The sequence below is a fragment of the Taudactylus pleione genome, unplaced genomic scaffold (genome assembly GCF_031769625.1).
Source record: "Taudactylus pleione unplaced genomic scaffold, aTauple2 ptg000284l, whole genome shotgun sequence".
Taxonomy (NCBI): Eukaryota; Metazoa; Chordata; class Amphibia; order Anura; family Myobatrachidae; genus Taudactylus; species Taudactylus pleione.
In genome coordinates, this window is record NW_028284686.1 from 304,792 (window position 1) to 318,924 (window position 14,133).

Genomic DNA, 14,133 nt, shown 5'->3' on the forward strand with positions numbered 1-14,133 from the left:
CAATGCTCTCCAGCAGGCACAGCGGTTTCTCCAGGGTCGCCCGGTGCAGGTCCAGTCGGACAACGCTACCACCGTGGCCTACATAAACAGGCAAGGAGGAACTCGCAGTCGGGCGGCTCTCGTAGAGGTCTCTCGGATCCTGGTTTGGGCGGAGCGCAATCTTCCGGCCATATCAGCGGTCTTCATCCCGGGAGTGCTCAATTGGGAGGCGGACTTTCTAAGTCGCCAGGACGTTCATCCGGGGGAATGGTCCCTGCACCCGGACGTTTTTCAACTACTGGTGGACAGGTGGGGTCTTCCAGAAATCGACCTCATGGCGTCCCGGCACAACAACAAGTTGCCGGTGTACGGGTCTCGCACAAGAGACGAAGGGGCGTCTCTGGTGGATGCTCTGTCCGTCCGGTGGACGTTCCGGTTCGCATACCTGTTCCCTCCGGTCTCCCTTCTTCCACGGGTAATCTGGAAATTCAAACAGGAAGGAGGGACGCTCCTGTTGATAGCTCCCGCGTGGCCCAGACGGCACTGGTTCTCAGACCTTCAGGGTCTGTCCGTGGACATTCCTCTGCGGTTGCCGCTACGACCGGACCTTCTGTCTCAGGGTCCTTGCCTTCACCCGGACCTGACTCGGCTGTCTTTGACGGCGTGGCTGTTGAGACGGCCATGCTGAGGTCCCGGGGGTTTTCCAGCTCTGTGGTGCGTACCATGTTACGAGCTCGGAAACCGTCTTCCGCGAGGATATACCATCGCGTGTGGCATACGTTCTTCCAGTGGTGTCGACCGAGAGGTTATGCACCGCGGGAGTTTCGTCTGTCTCGGATTCTCGCCTTCCTGCAAGCGGGACTAGATCATGGGCTTCGCCTTGCTTCTTTGAAGGTACAGGTTTCGGCCCTATCTGTCTGGTTTCACCGTAGGATTGCTACAATCCCGGAGGTGCGCACCTTTATGCAGGGTGTTCTCCGCATTCAGCCGCCCTTTGTTCCACCTGTGGCGCCTTGGGATTTGGCTGTGGTCCTGAGGGCTCTCCAAGGACCGCCGTTTGAACCACTGGGCTCAGTGGATCTTAAATGGCTAACAGCTAAGACTGTTTTCCTTCTGGCCATTGCTTCGGCCAGACGTGTTTCTGAGTTAGGGGCTCTTTCTTGTAGACCCCCTTTCTTGGTTTTTTATGGGAACAGGGCAGTGCTCCGCACTCGGCCCGAGTTTCTTCCCAAAGTTGTTTCCCAGTTTCATATTAACGAGGAAATAGTTGTTCCGGCCTTTCACTCACCGGGTCTTTCCGTGGGTGAGGCCTCTTTGGATGTTGTGCGGGCCTTAAAGACTTATGTTGACCGCACTTCTTCGTTTAGGAAGTCGGACGCTTTGTTTGTCCTCTTTGGCTTCCGTAAAAAGGGTTGGCCTGCTTCAAAGCAAACTTTGGCAGCCTGGATCCGTATGGCTATTTCTGAAGCTTATCTTCATGAAGGCCTACCGGTCCCTCCTTCTCTGAAGGCTCATTCCACTAGGTCTGTGGGTCCTTCGTGGGCAGCTCGACGTGGTGCCTCGGCAGTTCAGATCTGCAAGGCTGCTACGTGGTCTTCTGTCCATACCTTCGTGAGGTATTACAGGTTTGACACCTTCGCCTCTCAGGATGCTTCCTTCGGGCGGCGGATTCTCCTTTCTGCACAGGAGCGTCCCCACCCTTAAAGGATACTGCTTTGGGACATCCCCAAGGTATCCTGTGGATACCCTATGGACCCTGAAGTAGAAAATATGAGATATGGTAAGAACTTACCCTTGTTATCTCTATTTCTACGAAGTCCATAGGGTTCCACAGGACTCCCGCCCTGTCGCACCTGTGCTGCAGATGGGCTTTGCTCTGGTCACCGGTTTTCCGTCTCCCTCTGGTGAGAATGTGATTCTTGTATGTGTCCAGATCTTTGTTCTCTCTCTTCCTTCTCCTCCTCCGGCCTATGGCTTGGTAACTAACTGAGGTGCCTTGGCTCGGGGGCGGGGTATAGGAGGGGGACCTAGTGCATCCTGGGAGGCTGAAAGCTTAACTCTTTGGTGCCCTGCGACTGACGTCACACCTATACCCCAAGGTATCCTGTGGAACCCTATGGACTTCGTAGAAATAGAGATAACAAGGGTAAGTTCTTACCATATCTCATATTATTTCACAGGTTATTTTATCCATATTCATAGAATACTGTACAGTAGGTATGTATTCAAGTGAGCTGGTTTTGGACAGATCTCAGGGGTCTTCTGGCACCTAACTTCTTACAGCGCATTCTACATTTTAGTTGCTACATCTGGTTCTTGGCGCCTTCAAAATACCAATTTGTTCCTAGATTTGTTTGACTGGCTCTTACTCTCTACAAAGTTTATCTTTATTTTGTTACAGGTGTATAAAAAAAATTATAATGTGAGTGTGTAGTTGTTGTTATTTATGCTTAATATACAATATATACCAATTTTTTGTCATTATTTAAATCTTTGTGTTTTTGTCACTTTACATCAATTCGCTGTCTTAGTATAATTACTTTACCAGAAAATGCTCTGGAAGTTCTGGAGATTTTACCTGCCGACTGTTTTTTATTAGCCTTCTTAAAACTAAGCAGTTGCAGTGAATGCTTTCAGAATTCATGCCTCGATTTTATACAATGTCTAACAGTATATTAAACTTTTATACCTCTCTGACGCATTGAGAGATGTACAGAGGCTTCAATGGGTGTCACTAACTTCAGGTTTTTCTTTTCTTTTACAGTGATCTACAGTTTTGGGATTTTACCTTCAAAAGTAAATCCTTTGCTTATCATCAGGTATGGGAGTGTCTGCTTATGGACCAGGCATATTTAGCATGATTGTAATAATTTACCTTCCTAAAAATAATATAAAAATTAATGAAGTCTGGAGCAGTAATAGTGCTCCTAGTCATTAAAAAGAAAAGTAATGTTTCTTGTGGTCTGTGTACTGTCAGCTGGTTGTTCAAAAAACAAAATGCTTAAGGCTTTTCCTAAAGAACAATGTTTTTCAGTCTCCCCAGCAAAATGACTTGATAGAAATGCAAGTCTGGAAAATGTCAGTCTGGGCTGTTGGAAGATCTGATTGGCAGGTCATGATCAGCTGACTGCACTAATTGAACCATTGGGTAGATGTACTAAGGAGAGAGATAGTGGAGAGAGGTAAAGTACCAACCAATCAGCTCCTAACTGCCATTTCTCACACACAGCCTGTAAAATGACAGAGCTGATTCGTTGGTACTTTATCTCAACCCACTTTGTCTCTCTCCAAGGCTTAGGACATCTCCCCCCATATGTGATATAGGAACAGATGCATGCAAAGTCAATGTCGGACATAATGGAGTACTGCGTATGCACCAAAGCTGTACTACGCACGCACAGCGATTTTTAGGGATGGCGGTCCAGAGAGGATTTTTTTGTACAGTGAGTTAGTCAGCGTTTTGGGGGAGGTAACTGGGTGTTTGTAGGAAAACACAGGTGTGTCGGGACCATATTCTGGGTATGCACTCGTGAGCCTCTGCAAAGTGATATGCAGCTGGAGAGGCCCTGGCGTCTTAGATGAGACTAACATTCTGTGATAGCATAAGCTCGCTCAGAGGTGAGACGCCGACATTGGACGTCTCTTTGCACAACATTGCGGCTGAGTCATTAGCATATTTTCACAAGACCACTGCAAGTAGGATCACAGCAGTGACGGGCACTACATACATGTCTTGATCGAGATCACAGTCGCTTGGCCCAACCCATGCAACTTCATCAGAATCCTTTGTTGCCACGTTAGACAGATCCTGTATCTCAAGTGTTCATCCAAAGCAATTGGTTCTGCCCATTTAAGGATTACATTTACCGTTAACAGAATTAGGTAACATCATGTAGTCTTTAGCTCCTATACAGTGTAAAGCATCCTCAAAGATGGTTTGTGAGGGAAGATGAGTAATAGAGAACCAGTCTGTAAGCATGTAATGAAATGGAATAAATGTACGCACTTATGCACATTTATAATTTATGAAAATTACATGTGATTGTGGTTTATGCCCTCTATTCCCACTTAGTTAGTATATCTACCGACATGCAAATGGTCGACACAGAAAAGGAAGACACATTGTATTTTTTATGTATGCTAGGGTTAGCCACCAAGGGAGGGTTAGGGTTAGACACTAAGGGGAGGGTTGAGATTAGGGTTAAAATTACAAACAAAAAATGTGTTGACCTTTTCTGTGTCGACCATTTGCATGTCAACTTTTTGACCCTGTCAACTTAAGTCCATGTCGATCAGTCACTTTCTACTTATTATAATTACTAACAATAATTCAAAGGGAATTTTTAAAAAATCTAAGTAATAATGGGCTTATGTTTACCGTCAAAAATGTCCAGTATCTGGAGCAAAGAGGATATAGTAGTCATCAGTGTTCACTTTGCCGCTTTCTTGCAGACCTGCGCAAACTAGGCCAGTGCCAGGTCACTCTGTGGTAAATGGCCCCCGCCCCCAAGTGGTTTCCTGGTCATCTCCAGATTGGACTACTGTAACCTCCTTCTATCTGGTCTCTCCAACTCCCATCTCTATCCTCTCCAGTCTGTCCTCAATGCTTATGCTGGGCTCATCTTCCTCTCCAAATGCTCTACATCTGCCTCCCCTCTCCTACAAGCCCTCCACTGGCTCCCCTTCACTTCCAGAACCCAATTCAAGGTTCTCACACTCGCTTACAAAGCCCTCACCCATTCCTCTCCCATTTACATCTCTAACCTCATCTCCCTTCACTCTCCTCTCCACCCTCTTCGTTCAACTAATGCACGCTGCCTCTCATGCCAACATTACTTCCTCCCACTCCCACCTCCAAGATTTTGCCCGTGCAGCTCACCTTTGGAACTCTCTCCCTCTTCCCATCAGACTCTCCACCTCTCTACAATCCTTCAAACGGGCTGTAAAGACTGTTGTAAGTTCTTACGAGCAAGGCCCTCTTGTGCTTCTCCTTACTATACTTTCATCTACTTCATATATATAAATGATAATAATAATAATAGTGTGACTTGTCTAGTCCGATGCTCTTTTCCACTTTAAAAATGCTTGGATGGATTTTAGTTGGTGATGGGCTATTACAGAGTTTGTTGGAAGTGTTATGTATGAATCACTGAAACAATGGGGCTAATGTAGAGTTTGACGTAAAAACACAATTTGCCTTTTTTCCTCCACAAATTGCTATTTTTCTATTACACACCAAATCTCTTTACACATATGTCCCTATGGCAACTAGGACACATTTGCTCTTACAGAGTTTGAACAGGAGTAGGAGGGGTGTGTAAGGGTCAGTATTGTACAGTATGAGCCCTATACTGACCTCCAGAAAGACTCCTATGCATTTTGCTAATGCTCTAGCCCTACAAACCTCCTTTTCTTTGGCCATTTGTAATTATTTTTAAAGCATGAATAGAACAGGTGCTTTGATTGCAGGACAACCAAATTAAAATGGACATTTTCCCTAAACAAATGTGTCTAATGTGGCATCTGATCTGGCTGTGCTGCTGATCTTACCTCTTGTTTTATGATGAATGTTACCTTTCAGGTCAGGAGGATGACAAGTGCCCTGGTTGCGGTGGGTCTGGGTCTTCTATTACCTCAACAAATTAGACTTCATCTGGAATCTCGTGAGACCCTTCTTTTTTCAGGAAAGATCATCGCTCCACCCTGTGGGCTGTTTCTGAAAGAAGTTGAGTATGCCAAGATAGGTGAGTATTGTAATAGCCGACCGGGTGGCCACAAGATTTCCCTACCAGAACCTCTGCAATAAGGGATTCTGGGCCTGATTCAGTAAGGATCGCAGATGCGAATTCAATAGCGATTACGCACGCAGTCTCACTGTGAAATTATGCTAATCCATTGCAATGCAATCTCAGCACTACACAAGGATGCCCACTTTATATTGCACAAATCCGTAATACTTAGCAGAATAGCGAAACCATAGGACACGTACCACCGACCCCTCACGCACACTTGCACAAGCCCTGACCTTACTCAGAAATTGGATATTTAGGAGCAGACAACAGCGTAGTTGCAAAACTACTTAAGATTATAAATGATTGTACACCCCATTTCTTCTGCTTTGCCTATATGTCTTCTATCAGTTTATTTATTACCAGTTACTTATATAGTGGCAGCATATTCTGTTGCACTTTACAATTGGGAACAAAACTGTAATAAAACAAGATTGGGTAATAACAGACAGACAAAGAGGTAAGAGAGCCCTCATCGCAAGCTTACAATTTACAGTATACATGAGGGTAAATGCTACATATTGCATATTGGTCCAGCCAGATAGCAGAGGTTCGTATGATCCTATCACACAGGAATATTGGCATAGAGGGCCTGATTCAGTGTGGATCGCAATAGCGATTACGCACGCAGTCTCACTGCTAAGATACAGTAATGATTGCGATCGCAAAGCCATACGCAGCCTAACATAAGGATGCCCTCTTTACCTTACACACATCCAGAATACTTAGCAAGACTGAGAAAACATCGGTAGCATAGAGTACTCACGCACACTTGCACAAGGTCTTACCTAACTCAAAAATTGCTAACCTCATCGCATGCGGTGAAAGCCTAAGTTGCATATGGCATTGCAATGGCTAATTTATGCACGCCCCTGCAACAGTGTACAAACGCACTGGCACCACCCCCAAACGGTACTTCTTGTCAATCACTCTGCGATGGGTCTGCGTAGTCACCGCGTACACAATGGATCGCAGTGGAGTGTTTGCACACACACACTGCGATGCATACACATGCGCAAAATGCAACAATTGTCCGATTACGTGCGTAATCGCAGTTGCAATCACTGCTGAATCAGGCCGAGAGTCACCAGGATATCTAAGTGTAGAAAGAGAAAGTATGAAGTTATGTGTGGACTGTATAGAGGGGATGGAATTGGGTAGGATAGTTTATGGATTTTATGCGAGTTCTGGAATTTGATAAGATTGTCTGAAGAGATGAGTTTTCAAGGAACCCTTGAAGGTTTGGAGACTAGAGGAAAGTCTTATTGTGTGTGGGAGGGCATTCCACAGAGTGGGTGCAGCCCGGAAAAAAGTCCAGTAACTGTGAATGGGTGCAGGTAATGTGTTTGGATGAGAATTGCAGATTTTATGTAAAGCGGATGGTCGAGCTGGGAGATATTCTGAAATAAGCCAGGAGATGTATGTTTGGCTGATTTGCCCTATGTGTAAGTAGAAGTATATTATATTGAATTTGATAAAAGAACTAAACAAAATGGACTACAATGGACAAAGCGGACCAGCAGAAGATGAACGTTTTGCAAGTGGGATCAATCTTAGGCCCTACATTCAAACTAGATTATAGTGGTGAAAGTCTGTTTAGGTTTAAGACAAGTAAGGAGACTATTGCAATATTCAATGTGGGACATAATGTGGGGAACAAAGGTTCAGCGTCAGGGATGGCACCTAGACAGCAAGCTTCAGGGGTAAGGTTAGTGGTCGTGTTATTAACAGAAATAGATATGTCAGGACGGTAATTATCATTGGCTGGTGGAAATATTATTGACTTTTGTAATATTACATTTCAGGTGGTGAGCTAACACCCAAGATAAAATGGTAGAGAGACATTCAGTCTACTCTCATCCGTTCCATTCTATAATGTTATGCTTAAATGTTTTCCTTCTTGTTCCATTGTCCACTGTGTTTTTTAACACTTGTTTTATTAGCTGTTGTGACACTAATTTCCCATGTGACCATCCAAAGCCAATGTGCTTAAAGATGACAATCTTCCCACAGTGTGATGCCACTGATAGTCTCTTAGGGGCGCAGTGAGCATGCTCCTGCCAACACATGGAATGGCCACACTCTCTCTAATACTATGTCACCCCATGTAGTAGGCGTATAATAGGCTATGTGATCACTATCTGCTTATACAGACCCATAAAGGTGATGATGATGATATTAATGTTTATGCTAATGAATCCATGTCATTTATTTATCTTTTATTTTGGTAATATATACTGACCTTTTAAACTCCTTAATAAATAAAAATGAGCTGTATCTCAGTATAGTGCTGGCTGGGAGATGCTAGACAACCCAGTTCACTTCTAGGAGAGAAAACACAGGCTACATACATACCCAGATTAACCCACGTGCATTGGTTTATATCAGGGTTTGTCAACTCCAGTCATCAGGGACCAACAAAAGGTCATGTGTTTGTATTGTTTTTTTACTCATGAGCATTTGATCTATTTTGTTGGTTGACTGATTATCCCACCTCTTTCCACAGTAATAAACCCTGAAAACTCGACCTTTTGGGAAAACATAAGGGTTGAGGTTTAAAACCACTGTTTTATAATGGTTCAATAAGTGCATGCTCCTTTTTAGGGAAAAGTTAGACAGACAATCTGTATAAAACAGAATTAATTATATTTCCACCGGCCAATAACAGTTACCAATCTGATCTCTTTATCACTGTTGATAACTCAACAATCCACCCCACCCCACCCCACAAGCTCGCTGCCTTGGTGTCATCCTTGATTCTGAATTGTCCTTTGTTCCCCACATTCAATCTGTCTCAAAATCATGTTACATACATCTAAAAAACATATACAAAATTCGACCATATCTCACACAAGACACTGCAAAAACTCTAATCCATGCACTCATTATTTCCCGCATTGACTATTGCAATAGTCTCCTTACTGGTCTTCCCAAAAACAATCCATTATGAATGCAGCTGCTAGGCTTATCTTCCTTGCCAAACGTTCATCGTCTGCTGCCCCGCTCTGTCAGTCCCTCCATTGGTTGCCGGTTTTCTACCGTATTCAATACAAAATACTGTTACTTACACATAAGGCCATTAACCGAATTACACCAACATACATCTCTTCACTCATCTCAAAATATCTCCCACCCCGACCTCTCCGCTCAGCACAAGAACTGCGTCTCTCATCCCCACGCATTACTTGCTCCCATTTACGGTTACAGGACTTTCTTCGGGCTGCACCCACTCTATGGAATGCCTTACCACACACAATAAGACTTACCTCTACTCTTCAATCCTTCAAGCGTTCCCTGAAAACTCACCTCTTCAGACAAGCTTATCAGATTCCAGAACTGACCACATAACCTTCATAGCTTCCATGTCTTATCACATCCCCTCCCGCTTGCAAGCAGGGCCCTCTTACCTCTATGTCTGTCTGTTATTACCCTGTTTTGTTCTATCAATGTTTCCAATTGTAAAGCGCAACGGAATATGCTGCGCTATATAAGAAACTGTTAATAAATAAAAATAAATAATAATCGAGGATGACATGTTCTAAGATGGTCAAGCACAGCAGGCGTGGCGGCGTGTGCTTCCTCCCACTTACAGCTGCCACCTGGTGGAAAGAGATAGGGGGAGTTGGGACCGCATTTGCTGGGTTCAGTATACTAGTTAATAAAACAGGATATAGGTAAAAGGCAAAAGGAATACAAAAACCACTAAAGTAACATCTGTAGGCAGCAGAGGCATATTTATAATGGGTGCAAGGTGTGGAGTGCACACGGGCCCCTGGGTCCAGGGGTCCCACACCCTGCACCCAATTAAATATACTCACCTCTCCATCGGGCCAGTGCTAGCTGCAGCGCTGCAGAAATCACCAGGAAAATTGCCATCACAACCATTTCCCCAGTGACTCGCACATGCGCAGTAGAGATGTCCCGGCAACGCGACGCGGGCGACATGTTCCTAGTGACCTACGCATGCGCAGTAGACTCTGGCACAATGCCAGAGAGTACTGCGCCTCTGGAGAGAAGAGGGCCTGATCTGATCTTGCACATGGGCCCCCTCCTTTCTTAAAGCGCCTCTGTTTGGCAGACCCTGCCCATAAAAACTGGTACATTTGTCAATATGAGCTTTCAGAAAACTATGTATTATGAATGAGTTATCTGATTGGTGTGTGGGAGGGGGACACAGTTGTGGAGGGCACAGGAGAGGGCTAGTAAATAGGTAAAGCTGATGTGAAGATGGACTAGCACACTGGCTTCAGCAGAACGTAAGATATAAGAAAGCATATAGCTGACCATAAGGTCACTGATCTAACCAGTGTGAAAAGATCAGGGTATGAATGGTGTCTACAGGATAGACAGGTGCACGTTCACACAGCAGCCAGTTAGTAGCACACCAGTCCAGGGCCCTGGTATAAGTAGCTGCTACTAGTTTTATTTTGCAGCGTAAAGATAAATAAAACATAAAAGAAAACCTTAGTCTGTCCGGCTCTAACTAAACAAAATTATTTCACCTCTCAGCGTGGAGGAATCAACAATATTAGCACACTACTTACAGCCAGTGTCTCTTAACAGGTCTCCTGCCTGTTCCCCAGGTAGTGAGAGACTGAGACTAGCAATGGACACACCTTATATCAGCCACTCACAGGTGCTCTGCCAATCAATGTTGCCAATTAGCTTCTGTCCATTAGTCCTGTGCCTTTATCACACCAGGTACAAGAAGCAGATATTTTACATGGTAAAGACAATATAAATCTGATCTAAAGAGAGCTGAGCAGATATAAATAAAGAGTAAGATCTATTTCATGCCAGACACATCCATATTTTAATCTATTCCGTATTTATTTTTATACTAAAATCCTCTAGTTGATTTTTAGGTCCGCCTAAACCATGTATTTTTGGGTGATACTGTATTTAGATTGTAAAGTGCATCAATCATCACCTACATTCTAATATTCATTAGAATGTAGCTTATCAAAGGTAACCAGTGACCTCACGGAGACGGGATGTGAATAGATAGGCTGCATTCTCAGGAGTACTGCTCCAGTCTATTAAATGCCTCTGTGATCACTCACCTACATATTGGCCGTCATGTGAAATCATTGGATGTCCCTTAAGAAGCCCATTTTCTACACAACACAAATATGGTTTTGTACTCAATCTAAGGTGAATGTGTTCTTTCAGGTTCCTCCGCAAACTACAGGTGTGCCTATGTCATTGTGCAGGCAGCAAAATAAGTACATGCTCGCTGCGCATAAGAGTAACATCACCTCCATGCCCAACCTCCTGTCACTATAAATCTTTTTTTATTAAATGATTATTTTTTTTAGATATTTTCCTCATATACTAGATTAAGCCAAATTTTGTAGTTTACATGAATCTTTCGTGAGAAGACATCAGGATCTCCTTTATTACATGTTACTTCATTACATGTGGTATTTTTGTGCAGATGTGTCCACATACATCTATCCTCTGTGTGCTATGCATAATGCGTGAGTGGCGTGCGCTACGCTAAGAGTCTTTTCCTGAGACTTTTCCTCTTAAAATGTATCTTATTCACAAAGTGATGAGAATAGGGCGCACATGCAGCTTCTGCTGAATAAAATGATATGCAGCATGCCTACATTCTCTGTGCTACTGCAGTGATATGCAGCATGCCTATATTCTCTGTGCTACTGCAGTGATATGCAGCATGCCTATATTCTCTGTGCCACTGCAGTGATATGCAGCATGCCTATATTCTCTGTGCCACTGCAGTGATATGCAGCATGCCTATATTCTCTGTGCCACTGCAGTGATATCAGCATGCGAAATGCTACGTTACAGTGTCAGCGGCTGTAACAATGCAAAGTAGCGTTTCGCATGCAGATACACCCGCAGTGTCACACAGATTATAGGCAAATTGCATATTTTAATCAGCATAAGATGCTTTTGTGCCCTTTATGCATCAATTTGCAAATAGGACGCATTTTAAGGGAAAAAAGTTGTACAAAAAGACGGGGTGCTACCGAGCCCCGCCACGCAATGGCGCGACTAAAAGGGCTGTATGTGGACAAATCTGTATGTTTTAGTGTTTTTATCTTTTTCGCACTGTACAGGGGTAGATGTAAAGTACTAAGCCTTGGAGAGTTAAAGTACCAACCAATCGGCTCCTAACTGTCATTTTTCAAACACAGCCTGTAAACTGACAGGAGCAGGTACTTTATCTCTCTTTACTTTATCTTTCTCCAAGGCTTAGTACATTTACCCCAAGATACAAATTCAACCCGTAAAAAGTACAAGACAAGACCCGATCTCTGAACTCAGAGCTTGTACACAATTCAAGACCTTTTGTGGAGTAGAAATAGCTTTGCAGCCTTCCACAATGTAAACTTTCCTCTCCACTGCTTAATCTCATTTTACTAATCGTACCGCGCAACAGTGCTGTAACTCCCATCTATTGCAAGGAGACCTATAGCTTTGCCCATGAACCAGGGCCAGTGCAAGGTTTCTTGGCACCCTAGGCATTTCGCCAACCTTGCGCCTCCCACCACCCTCGTATAGCTACACAAGCCCTTATGCAGTACCCCTTATACAATGCTCCCAGTAGTGGTTCCCCCATGCAGTGCCCCTTATATAGTGCCCCAGGTTGTGGTCACACCAGTGCAGTGCCTCCAGTAGTAGTCCCTCCAGGAGTGCCCCCTGTGGTAGTTCCCCCCCCCCCCAGCAGTGCCCCCAGTGGCAGTCCCCCTCCCCCCAGCACTGCCCCCAGTAGTAGTCCCCCCCTAGCAGTACCCCAAGCTGTGATCCCATGGCCAGACAGACACACACGTTAAAAAAAAAAAAACTCCACTTACCTTAATACCCGCTCCGGCGTCCGCTCCTCTGTCCCCCCGGACCGGCCCACTCTGCATGATGGGAGAGACGTCATGACGTCTCTCCCATCACCCACTGCAGGAGCCGGAAAATGGAGCTCATGAGTGAGCTCCAGCCCGGCTCGGGCAGTGGGTGCAGCAGCTGATGAGTCTGTCTGCCGGATCCGGAGCCTGTGTGTTTGTTACTAGTAGTGTAGTGCGGGCTGCACTTATGTGCGGTACGCACTACACATTATTCCAGAGGCGCCCTGCAGTGGCCGGCGCTCTTAGGCAACTGCCTAAGTTTGCCTAGTAGCGCCGGCCTTGCCATGAACGTTGGCAGCATTGCAAATGCGCCAAATGATTTTGTACTGTCTCAACCATTTTATATTTCGTATGTGAGGTCCACTGTGTCTAGGTTACTACTGCTGTAGGTTGGTTGCGGAAGGACAATAATTGGGAAGCTTTATTTGGATTCACCGCCGCAGTACAAGATAAGATTCATAGCGTATCCTTGTGTTTGTCTCGTACAAAGACACCAGTGCTCTTCATTTAATGAAGCCTGATTAACTGAAATAAAGGAAGATAAAGCTCTTTATGGTAAGTTACTGCACAGCTGACTGGATTTCAAAGCACATGCTCTTATTTTATCTTCTTAATGACAATAAGAGGGAAGTGACACAATGACAAGTCTGTTATACTACGTCTACACATTTCAGCACCAGTTCTTGATTGTCTTTCTCTGTCCATGCTGCATAGCCATACAGCTGTTAATATTATTATTAATAAACTGATGCCACATGTAGCCTGCAGCGCCGTACAGAGGGCAAAACTAGAAGACAGTAGAGGGTAAAACAGTATAGTGCAATACAGTAGACAAGTAACAATTAGCACTACAAATCTCAACACAGCCACTGATGCAAGGGGTGCAGTAATAATAACGTTAAGTAAGCTGTAATCTGTAGCTATTGGCATGGGCACATAAAACGGGTCTAGATTGTCGGAGTGGAGTTCAGGGGCAGCGAGCCCAAGGAGCTACGGGTTGCCAGTGCTCAGGATCCCGGCGGTTGGCATCCCGAGAGGTTTAGGATACTGACGCTTGTCGGTTAGTATCCTAACGCTATACCTAACCCCCCTCCACAGCCTAAACCTAACCTCCCCCCCCAACAGCCTAACCCTCCCCCTAGTGACTAACCCTAATCCCTCCCCCCCCCCAATATTTACCATTGGGATGCTGGCTCCAGGATTGACTGGTGCCAGCATCCAGAGCGCCGGCACCTCGACAGCCAGGATATAAACTACATCCCTGCAAGTGAAGTAGGTACTGAGAACAGGAGGGAGGAAGGCCCTGCTCATAGAGCTTACAGTGTTAAAGGGAAGGAAGGAGCCAAACGGAAGACATAAGGCGTGAGGCAGTGTATGGGGTGCTCAGGGCTGGAGCAGGGGAGAGAGAATTGGCGAATGCAAAAAAGTGAAGTAGACTACACAGTGTCATGGTTAAGGAGTGGATGGATATGCTTTTATGTACAGGTGGGTTATCAGTG

At 44.9% G+C, this 14,133-nt stretch overlaps 1 protein-coding gene across 6 annotated transcripts in view; it reads left to right on the forward strand.

Moving 5' to 3' along the window:
* The window catches only part of PUSL1 (pseudouridine synthase like 1), a 181,673-nt gene that overhangs the window by 165,031 nt on the left and 2,509 nt on the right, over positions 1-14,133 (forward strand). For all 6 annotated transcript variants that reach the window (XM_088482249.1, XM_088482248.1, XM_088482253.1 and 3 more), the window contains 2 exons: positions 2,744-2,798; positions 5,561-5,723. In XM_088482249.1, coding sequence (XP_088338375.1) covers positions 2,744-2,798; positions 5,561-5,723 — 218 coding nt within the window. The remainder of the gene's footprint in view (positions 1-2,743; positions 2,799-5,560; positions 5,724-14,133) is intronic.